Genomic DNA, 16,991 nt, shown 5'->3' on the forward strand with positions numbered 1-16,991 from the left:
AACAAATAAGTCAGTATTATGGTTAAGTCCATTACCCTTGGTTATTAAAAGTAAAAATTCAAACAAAAAATTTGCTTTTGTCATAACTTTACTGATATAAATTGATAAGCTGTGTTTCTCTCTCCTGCATATGTGTACACATATAGCAATAGAGTTACTAGAATGATATTTTTAAAAAAGAAAATATTGTAATACAGGTAAGAGAAAATAAGGATGAAGCAGCTAGTCAAAATAATGTACTAATTATAAGTACTGCTTTTCTTTTGTTAGAGCAGTGAAATCCCAGGCAGTATTTGGGAAGCATTATTCTTGGCCTGCAGAAACATCAAGTTTTTTTTTTTTTTTTTTTTTTTTTAGAGGCCTTAAAATGTCAGTAAAAACTGGTGATTGGAAGCACTCAGTGAAAAAAAAAAAAAAGCAGATGACAATATTATTCTCTCAAGGCTGATGACCACAGGAAGTGTATGTTTTGAAGGTTCCTTACTTAAGGATTGATTCTGGGTTAACAGCACAGTGAACACAAGCATATGCCTGTAATGCTTGCAGTGTTCATGGGGTGGAGAAGCAGACTTCAGAAGATTAATGTGCTTTGGAAGATTCTTTAGAAATACAGTATTACAGTGTCTTGCAAGACTCACCTTGATTTCAGACAATGAATGGAGAAAACCTTTTGAGATGAGGAAGAAAGCCTGGTGTGCATAGTGGCAGTTAACAAATTTTCATGAAATCTAACAAGAGGATGGAGGCATGAGGGAGAGCACTTTATAGCCCCTGTGATGTACCATCGCATGTTTTTCACTTGTTGTGTAATGCCTTCAGTGACCTGGGATAAACCCACTTTAAAACACATAAATCTAATAGAAAGACTAGGGCTTGGAAAATCAAAGGAAAATGCCTTTTGAATAACATTTTTTTCTGCAGGAATAGAAAGAGATGAGACACGATGTTTTTAAAAAAAAAAAAAAAAACTAGCAATTTTATGGTGCATAAGAAAGGTGATAAACTGTAACCTGAGGAATGATGGTTTCTTTTTTGCATGATTTCTGTGGCCATGCAGTGAGCAGAACCAAGCACTGAGTTTTAAGATGGGTGTTTGGATTCCTGAAAGGGCATATATGAAATGCCCAAAATGACAAAGTTGAAGTGAAAGTTAAGTCAGCCTTACAAAGGACAAGTTTTGAGCACATGAGAATTTTCCGTTAAAGCGCTGGCAGAAGGTGTGAAAGGCCTAATGTCTATGTAGATAATGATGTGAAAGTATTCACCTGAAATCCGTAGGGAAATCCTGTTTGGTGTTTGCAGAGGGTAAGTAGGATGTCAGGAGAAGAGGTATTAGAATATTTTATTAAGGTAGTCTTCCCCAGGATGGGAACATGACAAGAGCAAGCGTCACTGATAGCTTCTGTCAGAGTCAGGAACCTGAGATTTGTGGATCTCTGGTCTGATAGAGCAAAACAGTTCTCACGTAGCTTGTCAAGTCTGTCTGGTGGCTATGGCTAGAAGAGTATTTGGTGTGGGTAAGGAAGTGGTAGCTGTATACTAATTCACCTTAAAGGACAAAAAAAATACCTTCCATAACTGAATCTTGTCAATCAGTATGCCTGTTACAGAGAAAGCATGAGTTACTGTTGCAGTTAATTCCTGCCCTAGGTACTGGAGGACGGAATGGCTTTTGGAATAACAGTGCTGAGGTTGCATTTGCTAAATACACTCTTTAATGGTGAATACTTTGGTATTTAGTAAAGCTGATGGACGATGTGTACCAAAAAGTAGCATTTTCCTTTTGAGTTACAGTACAGCTTCCTAAAGCGCCTTATTTCTTAGCTGTATGTAGAGTTTTTAAAAAAAAAAAACAAACCAAAACCACAACAAAAACCCAAACAAAAACAACAACAAAAAAACCCCCAAGTTAACCCTAAATCAGAAATATATATACAGTTGAGCATTGCTTTTCCTCAGACTTCCCTGGGAACTGACTCCAAGACATCAGTGGAGTTTATGAAGGGTTCAGATGGCCTGATTTCCTTTAAAGGCTCTAACCAGCAAACATGTTGCCACAGCTTATCAAGTTTCTGTGAGAGCGCCAAACCACAGGAACTTAACTGCTAGCCATAGGAGGCAGTTAGGCTAATAGAAATGAGCCCTGCTCAGCTTTGCTCTGAATTAAGGGGGCGTTAGGCTAAGTTGCATTATCTTGCATTTGCTTTCAGCTAAGAACATCCACCCAGACAGTTCCCACGACTCAGCTGACAGTAATTTAATTACAACCCAAAACCTGTTTCTCTCTACTGCTTAAGGGAATCCTAGTTCATGAGTCAAAAAGTCTGGCAAACCCTAGTCAACACTTCCTGTTCTGTGCTAAAACATTTAGGATGTTTCTGGCAGGGCAAGTCCCCCAGGTGCACCTGAGTGAACTGATGCTCTTTAACCAGGTAGAGAGACTGCCAAGCCCCCACAACTTTGCAGCTGTACTGTAAGCATGTCAGGGGCTCACGCGAAAACTAAGCAATGAATGGATGGAAGTTTGGTAGGATCTGATAGTGTAGAGGTGGGTGAGCCCTATTTGTTCAGATTCTGGAAAAGACTTGTATGAGCAGGGTAAATGAAGTGTAGTCTTCTAGGTCACTTGGCTTGAGGATATTTGTTTGCTTTGCAGAAAGAGATGATGTGCCTGTATATAAGTTTAACACAGCAGTTTAACAGGGAATATGAGTCTTCATGCTAATAAGGGGATAAATATTCTGCTGTTCTGTGTTTTTGGACATCAGTGTTGTAGGTGGTCAGGTTAGTGTAATGTCATGAACTCCAAACTTTGCTTTCTGAGCAAACTGCATGGTGGTTGGTTTTATGTACCTGATGATGGTATGTACCTCTACGCATCTGGAGAAAACGTGCTTTGGGCATGTTGGTTGTTTAAAATGCATGCTTTACACAAGGAGGTCACACTAACTGCGCTGTATAACTTAAATTTGTTTGTTTTCTGTTTTAAATAAAAATATAAATCCACAGAAAGGGCTTCATTTAGGAGCCTAAACCTTCATGCAGACTCTGTCAAAGGTTTCAACATGGGACGAGCCATCAGTACTGGTAGCCTGGCCAGCAGCACTTTGAACCGGCTTGCCGTTCGACCTCTGTCTGTTCAAGCAGAGATTCTGAAGAGGTTGTCCTGCTCTGAGCTTTCACTCTTCCAGCCGCTTCCTGGCTCGTCAAAGGACAAGAACGATAAGACTCCGTGGGAGGAAAGACCCAGGGTTATGAGCAAGTCATTTCACGATCTGAGTCAGAGCCACATCTCGGTTTACCCCCCAAGGAAAAATATTATTACTGCTTTGGACTCTTCCCCACAAAAAATAGAAGACATAATGGGAAGAGTCTTTCAGCAAATGCCAAAATTTGATACTGGATCAGCAGCGGGAGCATTAAAACTGAGCAAGTAAGGGTCTCTCTGACCACCCTGCAATATCTTTGTGTACAGTCAATGTACATTTTGCATCAGTTTTGATATATTATTCATACCATTATTTTATTACATTGATCCTTCCCTCTCCCAACTTCCTCTTCCCTCTGTCTGGTTCCCCCTTCTCTCCTTCTCCTCTTTAAGTTCAAAATCTCATGCAGGTTTAAGTAGAAGCCCTGAAAGAAAGAAAAATGACTCAGACTCATCATCTGTTGAAGATACCGGTCAAGCCTATGTTGTAGGTCAGCATGCAAAAAATAATATTACTGTATTTACTAACTAACCTCTAAAATTGCTTTGGGTGTAATGCTTTGATATATTTATTAACTGATGGTAATATTTCAATTTGAAAAAGGGAGCAGAGTATCACATGTTAAAGTAATCCAGGCCAGTTGGCTGTTGTTCCTGAATAATTGTTGCAATGAATCAAAAATCCTTTGGACAACACTAGTCTGTACACAGGAGTGCAAAGTATTAGTTCTTGACAGTAAAAGCTGTTCCAGAAAACATCTTCCATTTTGTCACTTCAGAGTGACAGTTTATTGTGTGGATCTTTTGATAATGTGCTAGTCTTCAAGCTTGTTTATCAAGCTTGAACTCTTTAAGTGGAAAGGACGCAGAGAGTGATTTTTGGAAGTGCACTCAGTTTGGCATAAGGTGCCTATTGGCTAGTACCTCTGAGCAGTAACTGCACAGTTCTTTTTTGTCTGGTCTCATATGGACATAATAAATTCGGTACAATTTTTTTTTGCGGTGCATTGGGTATTTCACAAAAACACTCTTGTAATGAGCTAAGCCAGATGTACTTAAGCCATTTACTTGGCAAGGATTGTATTGCACACAAATTGTCTTACTAGGCATTAAAAATACAGAGTTCACATAAAAAAAGTTTCAGAGCAGCTAAATAGACTTAAACTCGCATGTTGGGCTATTGTACATTAATTTTTAATATCTGTGTGTCATCAGTTTCCCTGTTATAATAATGGAAACTACAATGACTGGAACATTTGCAGCCTTAGCTTGCTTTTCTTGCTTTGCTTTTGCTTAATATTAAAATACTGATTAGTCACGGAACATCAGAAAAAGTGGAAGAAGGTTAAGTTTATGGGGGTCAATATAAACAAACTTGCAAAAGAACCTGAAGAAAAAGAAAGGAAAAAAAAACAACAAAAAAACAACACCCCCCAAAAAAAAGCGTGACATAGAAACGCTTACCACATCTACCCCCACTGCCCTTGAAACCGGGGCTGACTTAGAACCGTGCTTTTTCAGTACCAAGAGCATAAGCTACTGAAGAGTGAGATGAGGCATGCAGTTCCTCTAGTGAGTGGTTGCAGCCATTTATCCTATGCTTTTAGCTTTACAATTGCAGTTATCATGTGCTTACCCATAATCTGGGCAGCAGTTCTGGTAAGGATCTTAGCTGTATGTCAGAAAGTCTTGCTGCATCACTTTGCCTTGCGCTGAGACACACATTCTTTGCATGATGAAACTCACCAGGCGAAACTTTTAAGGTTCAGAGGTTCTGAGGTTCGGAAAAGGCCAGGACTACTTTCCTAAGAAGCCGAATTATCTTACCTCATTTCCATTCATAACTTAGTACATTTATTACTTTATCCTCTTTATCTGGCCATATTTGCTTAGCATTGTTCATTCTAAAGAAAATATAATTCTATATGTAAACCAATTCAAATAGAAGTACTTGGTTCAAATTGCTTGTTACTGCAGCAACTTAATTGTAAGTGTACAAAATCTTACAAGATTCCTGTTGTGTTGGTTTATTTGGTTATATTAATATTTGATTAATTCATATATTAGGTTATATGCATATTCATCCAATCCTGTCAGAAAATTCAGTCTTGACTTTCTTTCTTAAAGATCCGTTAATTTTATCTGAAGTTAACAGTGGTTGTAAAGGCCAGACCTCTGTCCTTTCTTTAGTTCTTTGCTTCTGTGTGAGCTAACCATCAATCTGAACCTTGAACTACAACCAAAGTACATGAGTAATTTGGATTTGCTCATCCAAAACTACTTTCATGTTTATTCATTTTTAAAATAAATAATCTGATATTGTCAATGAGCCCATCTGTACTGTGTAAAGTATGAAATACTTCTTGGTAGCTTTTGTATTAAAAAATATATTTATAATAATGTGTAATATTTCCATTCATGTCACAGGTGTTAGCATGAATACTGCAGGAAATCTTCCGTCACAGACGCTGTTAAAAGAGAGCAGTAAGTTGATAAATAATACGCCTATAGAATTAATTCAGTAGGTTTGTGAAGCACTTGTCAAGTGCTGTTTCTGTCCTGTTTCTTCTCTATTCTTAAATCAAATGCTTCTCCCAGTTAGTTGGATAGGACATTTTCCTAAATACAACTCCTAATATTTCCTTTGGATTGCTTCTTGGGGAAGATTTTAACATCTGTGTGTAATGTTTTTCAATTATGAATAGTGTCTGTTTAGTTTGAGACTTGAAGGATGCTACTACCTAACATCCCATGCTCGTCAAAGCTCATTTCCCTTCCTTGTGAGGTGCTGGTTCTGTAGAGCCCAAGAAGACTCTTTTCTTTTTAGTTCTTCTACTCTTTAGGTTTGGCTTGGTTTTGTGGGTGAAGAACTCCTTCTCCAGGTGGTGCAGTCTGCTGCACTGTCTTGCACCGCTGTTTTCTGCTTGTACCAGTGTGTAGAGCTCTGTAGGTTTCTGCTGTTGTGGAATTGCATGTTCCACTTAAGGCAAAAGTATGCCAGGCACTCCAGACCAAATGAGTTGTATCTTCTCTAGGCAGCAAATTCATGAGTTCAGACTTACAGTATGTTGGTGTTTCCTGAAGTTTCAAGAGACTGGCTTTGCCCCCCCCGCCCCCCCCCCCCCAAATCATGCACCTTCTGTCTATTAAGTGCCTGGGTCTACTTTAACCTGTTGGGAACCCGCAGGAGTAACATAAATCTATTATGAAGGTGTTCGAATTTTGGAAGAGGCAGAATCAGCAGCCTGGGGATCAGCAGCAAATGAGGAAATAAAGAAGATGGGTTTTAGTAGGTATTCTAATGTTGGTTGTTTTTAACGAAGGACCACCATTAAGAGAACTCGCTGAGTAACATTTCAGTAACTTCATATAATGAGCCTCAGTTTCACTTTTACCAATGTGCTTATGTCCTGTCTACGTGAGCACGGCATGTAAACAAAGATATAAATACTTCGCTAAACTAAGGCTAATAAGTTTGAAGATTCTAGGGCTCAGTTGTGTTATGATTCCAAGAGACTATGCTAAGTGCTTTTCTTAGGAGGAATAAAAGGTTTTAACTGCTGAAGATGGGACTGAGTTATAATGGTGGTGGTTTGTTGTTTCTTTTTATATTTGGTCATGGCTTGGAAGATGAAAGTTGGACCCACTAGTTCGGAACAGCTTTTCAGGTTATCAGAGAAGTTATCTTTTTTAATGGAATAGAACTTCAAGGCACACCTGAAGGGAAGTATTCAGGTAGTATCTGATCATGAAATGTTGGCTTTTCAGGTGACTCTCTGCAAACAACACAAACCAGAGTTGCCTCACCAGAGAGAGAGATCACTTTGGTGAACTTGAAAAAGGATGAACAATTGGGCTTAGGTAAGTGTCTTTAAAATTGTTGTTGTCATGTGTATTCCTAGATGCCAAAAAAGAAAATAAAGTTTTCTGGTCTGTGTTTAAGTGTTTATTGTAGGAATGAGGAAAGCAGTGCAGACAGTAGCTGGATTTCGAAGGCGTTTAAGATGCTACTTGGTTAGCACCTGGTACTGTTCTGTTGAGTCATGTTTAAGCAAGTCTGTTTCTTAGTTTTTCCATATTGTAAGTGTAGGATAATATTTCTATTGTAAACTAGTGATCGTAAAATTTGGCTTTTAAGGTTTATCTCTGTGTTCAGGTATAAGATTTTTGTCTGTGCGGAAACCTTGCAGCTGTGGCAGCTTGAAGGCTTTAAACAAACAAAAAAAGACATTATAAAGCCATTATGAGCTAATGGTGGAGTGTTTTTCTTACTCTTGTAATATGATCAGATGGAACACAAATTTGAGGTTAAAGGAGGCTGGAAGATGAAATATTTGCATTCCATTCCTCCTCCTACTGCTGAGTTTTTTTCATAAGCCCACATAATTTTTCCCTGTATGAGTAATGAGTAATTTAGTGTTGGTATTGTGCTTTAGGGAGGCTCTCTAAAGTGTCCTTAAGGACATTGTTTTGTCTGTCATTCAAAATTGGACTGTTGCATATGTTTGAAGAGGAGAAAAAGCCTACAAGACAGTACTTAGTGTTTACCCTGCATAGTAACTTAAGAGTTGACCAAAAAAGGAAAGAAATTTGTTTGAAATGCACCATTTCTTCTCTTTCTTCCCCATGCAATCTGTGGTACTTTGCTGTTTTAGCTAGAACAGAGAAGACCCGGTATCTTCCGTTTTCTTTTGTTTTGTCTTGAACATACTTCCCAGGTTTACCTGGCAGAATCAGCAGAACTAGATTAGAAGCTTCAAAAGAAAACACGGAGTTGAAAAAAACTCAGTTAAGACCAGGGTCAAACATTTAGGTGAACCTAACAATGGAGGGGAAAAAAAATTTTGAAGTAAGAGAAAATACATTTCATCTGGTCAGCAGATGTACATGTAATGTCATCTGTTTGTGCGAGTGTTTCTCTTGCCGCAGTTGTCTTCTGTAGCTTTTCCTGGAATTTTCTGGGAAGCCAGCTAGGCAAAGTGAAATGCTTTCTCGAAAACAGAGAATGCAATATAGCTTAATCAAAAAAGCTTTACCGCTTACTTTCATGTAGGCTTCTTTGAGATGTATAGTCTTCTTTTACTTTACATGTATTAGAATGACGTAAGTTTTTGGCCGATCTGAAATATGGACTTGTATTCTGTTAAGTTACACTGTGATCACTGACATTTTTGCCTGCTTTGGGCCTTTTTTAATAGGCTTTCAAATAGTCGGCGGAGAGAAGACGGGGAAACTTGATCTGGGAATTTTTATTCATTCAGTTATTCCTGGAGGGCCAGCTGATTTGGAAGGCTCTCTAAAACCAGGTGAACAGTGTAAATAAGAAGAGGTGTATACATGAAAGAAAATGCCAAACACATATGTAGTACCATTTCCATCTATGGCTGCGGGCATCAGTCCCTTACAAATGCTGACCTTCAGTTACCTTCTGGATAACTTCTGAAATCTGGTGATACTTCTTTGTTAAACTATACGAAAACAAAAATCATTCAAATCAAAGTAAAAATGATAAAGCTTGAAGTAGCAGAAACTTAAAGTTACATAAAAAGGGCTTTATTTGCTATTTTGTCTTTATAGATGCTTTGTAATTTCAATTTTTTAAAACTCCAAATCCATACTTTAATTTTAGAGAAAGTGAAGGTAACCATGTGGCTACTATAGCGGGGGAGGCGGGGGGCGGGTGGGGAAGAGAATGTATTTTATTTAATATCTGCTTGGGTTTTTTTCTTTTCATTTTGGTCTGTGCCGTGAACTGAACTGCATATTGCTTATTTTTCTTCTTGATATTTGCTTTTGCATCCGTTTTTCTACAGCAGAAGAGAAAGTAGGAATCATAATGTGGAAAGGTTAGCCACATTTAAAAAGAGGAAATATTCATAACCAGTTCTTGTGGCTTGTTTAGGTTTTGGGGTTTTTTAATGATTAGAGTTCCCTATTCCAGCATCACTTGAATCTTAGTAATTTTTAACCGATGCATTTTGTAGAGATTTTCAGACCCGTACTCGACATTCTTACTGATGGATAAAAATGTAGATGTTATATTGTATCTGAACAAACCCTTTCGTGCAGGACACCGACTAATATCCGTAAATAGCACAAGTTTAGAAGGCGTCAGCCACCATGCAGCATTAGAAATTTTGGAGAATGCACCTGAAGACGTGACACTTGTTATCTCTCAGCCCAAGGACAAGCTATCCAAAGGTACAGAGAGAAATATTCCTTATTATTAAAGATTATTCCTTATTATTGAAGAGTTGTTGTTTGAGCACTCTGCCTTCTCTGACACCTTTTGTAAAGTCCTTTCTGTGTTTCTTTAAAATTACTAATCTAATCAACTGAGATAAGTGTTTTATGGTGACCTTTGGTGAGGACCCATTGGTTGCATTGTAAATGGAAAGCGTTTTGCATAATATGAACAGGTGAAACCTTACATGGTTGTAAGCTGAGAAATTCATGTCATACTGCAGATAACATGTTACCAGTTACTGATGACTCTCTTGTCTCCTGGTTTTTCAGCATCATCTAATGCTGCATACATCAGTAATGGAACCAGGGGTTATTTAAGGAGGCCGTCATCAGTGCAGGACAACGAGGCAGAGTCCTCTTCAGAAGAACACAATCGGTCACATGGTCACCAGAGACCTGTTTCAGGGAGTTTGTCTGGTTTGTCAGGAGGCAAGCGGGATGGAAGTGTGAGGTCCCAGGATTCCAGAACAGAGAGTGCCAGCCTGTCTCAGAGCCAAACAGCCAACTTTTTTGGCAAACGTGCAAGTGGTAGAGCCCAGCAAGATCCTCAGCATTACAGTGATTCCCAGTCTGGGCTTTCTAAAATGAATGAGAAGAGAAGATCCTCATCTGACAGTACCAGAGCGAAAAATCAAAAGCCTGGAGTAGTCGAGTCTGTGGAATATTCTGACCGAGGGGATTCTGACATGGATGAAGCAACTTATTCCAGCAGTCAGGAGCAACATCCAGCTAAAAAGGCATAGTGTATTTCATATGAATATTTCCCATCAGTGTGTAACAGTGGTAGCGAAATAGCTGACTGTGGGTGTGAATGAGGTAAAAGGATGTGGCGGAAGGACAGCCTAGTCTGCAGCTTATCCTTCTAATCGCAAATGCTAATAGCTAATTTCTAATAGCTTGGTGATTTTGTTCAAAATAAATGGAGAAAATCACTCCTGTAACTTGAAACAACTTCCCAGCTTTCCATTGTCATGAGATGGTCATGTCTTATTAGAGGCAGATTGTGTTTTGGGATGAGCATACAGTGCACTTGTTGATTCTGTAGAAAATCACCTTTCAATTTTGTGTGTTTATCTAACATGACCATAGTCTAGTGACCACCTAGAGGTAAGTTTATTTACCTGGCAGATACATTTAAGTCTTTCCTAGATTAAAGTAGTAGGGATGCATCTGGAATGGGTTACAGGATCTTTAGGGATTGATCTAATCCATGGAAAACTCTTCTTGTGTAGTGAAGTTCAGCAGTGAGCCATGCTCTCAACAGAGACAGCTTGCTGCTTCACCTTTCCGAAAGTACGCAATATCGAGCGCTACAAATTAATTCCTAACTTGCAGTGATTCCTCTTTTCAACTGATGGAGGTTATTTAATCAAGTTGTGGCAGCTCCTGCAAATTAATCCAAACAGAGCCTAGGCTGCTGTAATACTGCAGTACTATAGTTTGTGTTCTGTGGGCAACTCGCTTTATGGTCACTAAAGACTTAGTTGCTGAAAGCCAAGCATACTTCTGTGCTAAACCTGTTCAATGGCAGCAATGGAAGAGTTAAAGCAATGAGCCTTATGAGTCTTACTTGGTACTTCGCCACGTGGACTCCTTTTGAGTGTATCTTACTCAAAACCACACCCTTTAGGGTCTTAACTGTAAACTTCTGTTCTAATGGCAAATCATTCTCTTGTTTGTTTCTTTTTCTTTTTTTTAATAAAGGAATCTTCCTCAGCAAATACAGCAAACAAAATGAATTCTAAAAAGGTTACTGCAACGCTTCTTAAACCTGGAGATATCTTTGAGGTTGAACTAGCCAAAAAAGATAACGGCTTGGGAATAAGTGTCACGGTACTGTTTGACAAGGTTTTTAGATGTTTTCTCTTTTTCTCTACTCCCAGCAACCCATTAAATTGCTAAATTACAAGGAAGCAAAATATTTTCTGGAGTCACTGTTAATTATATAGTTTTACAGATGTGTGATTAATCTTACCAAAGCTGAAAAGTAATACTTACTTTATATCCCTTTTCTTATCATCTGCCCTTTAAGTAACTCTTGTTGTTTTATGGTGGAGCCCCAAAGTCCTTATAGAATCTTATCACAGACGCCAGTTTTGTGAGTATGACAAGCAGGATGATCTTTGTCCCTTGCTACCTAATAATGTGGCAAATTTACAAGGGGAGAAGTAAGATCTTCCCTTACTGGCATTTTAGGCAGTGGAAGCAGTAGTGTTACTTGAGTATCTATGCACCTCCACACACATATACCATGTTCAGTGTTCTCCATCTGCTGGATAAAAGGCAGAAAGCAAAAAAACTACTTAAATCCAAATAAGACCTGGCTGACACTGCTTTCTTGCAAAATGAAACAAAAATGTATTTTTAATGGACTAATATCTCTTCATGATATAAAGTTTTGAAGGTAGTTTATGTTTAGGGCCTGCCATACTGTAGAATCGTCTACGTTGGAAGGGACCTTTAAGATCATCTAGTCCAGATGAAAGGCTAAGGCCCTCCAAAAACAATGCCGTTTGAGCTTGAGCAGATTTTTTCAACTTAGACCTATGAACTTATATGAGCTGAGAGAAAGCAGCACTCCTTAGTTTCCTGTTACATCAGAGGGGGTGCATTGGAGTAGGACACTGCACGGTTATGCATCTTCTGCTTTGGCATGCTATGTTCTCACACATCTCTGAGCTTTGATGTACACGCAAGCATGTAAAGTCCAGCATAATGCACACATGTTTCTGCTGAAGGACATTTTTTTTTGTTTTGGGTGCATTTGCATTGTGATGCATTGTGTTTTTACAGTCTTCCCACTCCAACTTCATTTGTAATAAATTGCATGACTGTGAAAACATGCTTTGTGTAACATTTTGGTTTTAATAATTTGGCTGTTCTCTTTACATGCCAGTAGCCCAAGTGCTTCCTGAGTACAGTTTTCCTTGTGTGACTTTGTGTTTAATTACTAAGTATTTTAACTGCAAAAAGACTAACAAATCCTGTTTTTGCTTTCCACTTAGGGCGGTGTAAATACTAGCATAAGGCATGGTGGTATTTATGTGAAAGCGATTATTCCTAAGGGAGCAGCTGAAGCAGATGGCAGAATAGAAAAAGGTAGTATTTCAGTTCTTTCAGTTGGGACTCAATGTGAAAAAAGGGCAGATAACTGTCTGTAGTGGAGTTGACAATGCTGTGTGGCCTAGAAGCTAGAAACTCTGTTTGCCTCCTTTCGTTGTACCTTTTTCACTGGGAAGAGCTGTTTTTCCAGGCTACTGCATTTGCAGTTGTCATTTTAAATATTGCCTTGATGGCTAATTCTGCAGGTGAAGATTGAAAAGAAAAAAAAAAAGCGTAGAGCAACTGCAGAACCAACAGAAAACTGCTGAGAATGGGGAGGGGAAAAATAGGAGGTAGGCTGCAGGACTTCTATATTTTTTTTTTTTCTAATGCAGCCTGTGTTAATGGAGAATACGTCTCTGTTCCAGCCGCGGAGAGAGAGGCCTTTGTATTATTTGTAGCCTTCTTGCTTGGCATGCTGAGCCAATACAGAAAATCACTGTAGTTATTACGGCTTTTCTTGTTTGTAAGCCAGGCCACATTCTTTACTGAAGTGAGAATTCCCCCTGTAGACTAAGATTTGTCTTTATTAAAGAGTCCGAGCTTTGTGTCAGGCTATCATTTTGATGGTTTGACATCAAATAGCTTTGACATGGGGTTATTCCATGGAATCATAAGATCATTTAGGTTGGAAAATACCTTTAATATCATTGAGTCCAACCATATAGTTTATTTGCAAGGTTCTTTTCTTGACTCAGAATATGGAGGGGAAGGAGAATTTACTTCAATAACTGTCACTGTTAGTGGCGATTTGAAGCTTTCTGTGCTTCATATGTGTCTTATAGATGATGTTCTGTCTACTTTTTCTTAAATTATTAATCAATCATTTGTAGGTGACCGTGTGCTCTCCGTCAATGGGATTAGTTTGGAAGGTGCTACCCATAAACAAGCTGTTGAAACACTGAGAAACACTGGGCAGGTAAGTGGCTACTGGTTCTACTCCTATCTGTAGTAAACCAGATCTTCACGAGCAAAAAGGGGTAAAGGAACCTGAAGACTGGAATCCTCCCCCATGTCCCAGTTCCTTTAGGTTTGATTTCTTAGACTTCTTGGCTTCCTGGGCCTCGAGTCTCGCTGCCAACCCTAGTGAAATTCTGGCTCTGTGTGCGGGTGAGAGGTCTGCATGGAATTGATTTCTCCTTGTCCCCAGGCTTCATAGGAAGGAAGCCCAGGTGGCCGGGTTGGAAAACAGCTGTAGCAGCATGCTTCAGATGGGTGCCAAATCTGAACCACTGAGGAGATAAGGGCCTCCGTATATGCAGCTGTATTTCCATGCTGCGTCAGTAGCTTTACTTGACTCTTGGCCTTTTTGGATAGCGCTTGATTCTGTCAGTGGTGTTTTCTCCTTTAGTAGTGCTATTTGTGGCGGCTGCTTCATGTGTGAAAGTACATGCACACCTGAAAATAGCAGTGAATGTACACATTCAGAGCTGCTGCAGTGTCATGGTTTAACCCCAGCTGGCAATTAGGACCATGCAGCTGTTCACTCACTCCCCCTCATCCTCCCCCAGGAGGAAAGCACAAACTTTTGCATTGAAATAAAGACAGTTTAATAGAATGGTAATGGAAGGTAAAATAATAATAATAATGGTAAAAGAATATACGAAATTGCTCACCACTCAGTGACTGATTGCCCAGCTCATCCAGAGCAGCAAAAGTGGATTCCTGCCCACCAGCCAACCCCTGTTTATATGCTGAGCATGATGTCTGTGTATGGAATATGCCTTTGGCCAGCTTGTCCTATCTGTGCTCCCTCTCAGCTTCTATGGGAAGACAAAAAAGTCCTTGACTTAAAGTAAGCATTACTTAGGACCAACTAAAACAATATGTGATATCAACCTTATTCTCACATTAAATCCAAAACACAAATAGAGGATGTATGGGGAGGGAGACGTCTATAAAGTTTGCTGCTGTAAAACTTAGGACCCTGACAAGTTAGAAAGAAACATGTACTCTAGACTGTGCTATGTCCATGACCATTGCTAGTTAACTGGAAAATGTTTCATCTCTTTAGGTGGTGCATCTGCTGTTGGAAAAAGGTCAGCTTTCGGTGGCCAATGTTCATGCTCCAGTAACACCACAATGCACGCCTCCAAATCAGATGGGGCAATGTGAGCCACAGGAGAAACCAGGGACAAAAACTACAAATGCCAAAGATTACAGCTTTGTCACTGCAGGTCAGGTCACATAGGACAATTGTCTGAACTTTCAAAGCATCCATTAGTTTTTACAGTATTTTTCTTCAAATCTTCTGTAGAACAGAAAGACAGACAGGAGAAGGATCTGTTAGGAACTGAGCCCCTGCACTAATGCAATCTCTTCCTTTTTGTACTGTTGCATTTGTTTTTAAGAATTCTTTTCACATCTTAGTAACTTTGTTTAGTTACTATTAACTGTTTGCTCTCTCACTGTTCCTTTTTTTTTTTTTTTGCCCTAATTTCACCAGCCTTGCAGGCCAGGGCTATAGCAAGGTTGGAGTAAAAGGGGTGCTACTGTCTCTGGTGCCAAGGGGAGGTTCAGATACTCATATATAAATGAGAACTTCTGCAGGTCCTGCTGTTCCTTACGCTTATGTTCAGTAAAGTGGAAGAACCCTGTGAGAGAGTGAGCGAGCATTGTCATATCTGGAATAAGAGCACCAGCCACTTCTTTTCATGGCCAGTGTGCTGTAGGAAATAATAAGTTACTGTTTCTTTTGCAGAGAACACATTTGAGGTGAAGCTGTTGAAGAATAGCTCAGGCCTTGGCTTCAGTTTCTGCCGTGAAGATAACCTTACACCAGAGCAGCTGGGCTCAACTATTGTGAGGGTGAAAAAGCTCTTCCCTGGGCAGCCCGCCGCAGAAAGTGGGCAGATAGAAATTGGGGACGTCATTCTGAAAGTGAACGGGGCATCACTAAAGGGTTTATCCCAGCAGGTTTGTATCTTAGGGTGAAACTCATGCTGTGGCAGTCCTGTAAGTCTTGGGGGGCCTGCATCTAATAATGAATCCTTCTGTGGCCATAGGAAGTCATCTCTGCTCTGAGGGGAACATCTCCAGAAGTCTCTCTTCTCCTTTGTCGGCCGCCATCTGGTATACTACCAGACATTGATCCTTCTTTGTTGGTAAGGAAGTATGGCATATGATTTTTCTTTTTAATTGCTATTTGGAGGTTCATTTATTTCAGTCTGGTTAGTTAAATGCAAGATGCAGATGGAAAGATGGGGGGAGGGTGTTGACAGAAACGTGATTCTTACAGTAAATCCCTCAGGAGTGTACTAAGCTTTTTGTGGAAACGTGAAAAGAATGCAGGGCTTTAATAATTTTTTTTCCCTCCTTTTTATGGCTTAACACATTGAAGATTGGCTTATTACACTGTGGCGGAGTTTCTTTGTAGCCCAATGGTTTGAAGTTGATCTCAAATAGAAATTGAAATATTTCTGTAATGTACGTGAAGAATATTTTGCAAAACACTAATTGGGCTGGGTTTGATGCATGTAAAAGCAGGGAAAAGATTGCCGTATTTACGTACTGGAAATTAGAGGTGTCCCAAAGAATATTTTTTAAATGCTCCAATAAGAAAATTGAAAGAACAAAAGGCCATTTTAGGATACTTGGAAGAAGTGGAAATTAAATGTGTTTCAGTAAAAGAGAATGTAGAGGTATTATTCCGTAATACAGGAAAGTGCGAAACTAACAGAGACAAGTCTTCAATTTCAGTTATTTTTAATGCCATTTTCAAACAATAAAAACCATTCAAGTCTGATGACAGAAATGTAAACGTACAAATACAAATCTAAGTGAAGTTAAAATTAGAGTAAGAGATAAGTAGCTGAACAAACTAATAATATCATTAACCTGTTTGTCCTGTAATTAACCTGTTTGTAGTACGTAATAAATTTAATGAAACAGTGCATCCATTGAAAGAAGAGGAAAAACCAATAAACAAATGACCATTTTTGTTTATAACATTATCACAGAACACCGTGTTCATGAACACAAGAATTTGGCCATAAAAGTGTAAATGAAGCTTTTAAACTTCATATGTCTGCTAGCTGACATCATTCTCAAGAATATGCGATTATTGGCAAAACTGCTTCATTCTCGTGGGAGTTGGCTGAACAGTCTCCATTTGGTGTAAACTATCATAGTTTTTCTAGTGTATCATCTAGTGTATCATTTCCCTGTTTCCCTCTTGTGTGAGATTAATTTGACTTCAGTTGCACTGTAAGCATCAGCAACGCGTTTTGGTTGGAAGCCATTTCATGGTGATTGCCTAGATGACTGCTGAGCATAGCTTAAAGGCATCTGAGAGCTTAAAGGCTCTCCAAGGCTAAAACCAGGAGTATATTTGGTTTTATTAGATGAATTTGCAGTTCTTCAGCAGTATATGTTTCAAAGTTTTTTGCACACTTTGTCTTGGCCAAGTTGTGTTGAACTTGGTGAAACTGTGCTA

At 39.1% G+C, this 16,991-nt stretch overlaps 1 protein-coding gene across 6 annotated transcripts in view; it reads left to right on the top strand.

Annotated features, from left to right (window-relative positions):
- PTPN13 (protein tyrosine phosphatase non-receptor type 13) overlaps window positions 1–16,991 on the top strand; it is a 128,478-nt gene that overhangs the window by 89,461 nt on the left and 22,026 nt on the right. For 5 of the 6 annotated variants that reach the window (XM_054203381.1, XM_054203376.1, XM_054203375.1 and 2 more), the window contains 13 exons: window positions 3,010–3,433; window positions 3,602–3,699; window positions 5,636–5,692; window positions 6,977–7,069; window positions 8,407–8,514; window positions 9,278–9,409; window positions 9,725–10,191; window positions 11,159–11,302; window positions 12,460–12,553; window positions 13,390–13,475; window positions 14,571–14,733; window positions 15,258–15,472; window positions 15,562–15,660. In XM_054203381.1, coding sequence (XP_054059356.1) covers window positions 3,010–3,433; window positions 3,602–3,699; window positions 5,636–5,692; window positions 6,977–7,069; window positions 8,407–8,514; window positions 9,278–9,409; window positions 9,725–10,191; window positions 11,159–11,302; window positions 12,460–12,553; window positions 13,390–13,475; window positions 14,571–14,733; window positions 15,258–15,472; window positions 15,562–15,660 — 2,180 coding nt within the window. The remainder of the gene's footprint in view (window positions 1–3,009; window positions 3,434–3,601; window positions 3,700–5,635; window positions 5,693–6,976; window positions 7,070–8,406; window positions 8,515–9,277; window positions 9,410–9,724; window positions 10,192–11,158; window positions 11,303–12,459; window positions 12,554–13,389; window positions 13,476–14,570; window positions 14,734–15,257; window positions 15,473–15,561; window positions 15,661–16,991) is intronic. The other variant, XM_054203378.1, reaches the window with a different exon arrangement.

Source organism: Rissa tridactyla, chromosome 5 (genome assembly GCF_028500815.1).
Source record: "Rissa tridactyla isolate bRisTri1 chromosome 5, bRisTri1.patW.cur.20221130, whole genome shotgun sequence".
Classification (NCBI taxonomy): domain Eukaryota; kingdom Metazoa; phylum Chordata; class Aves; order Charadriiformes; family Laridae; genus Rissa; species Rissa tridactyla.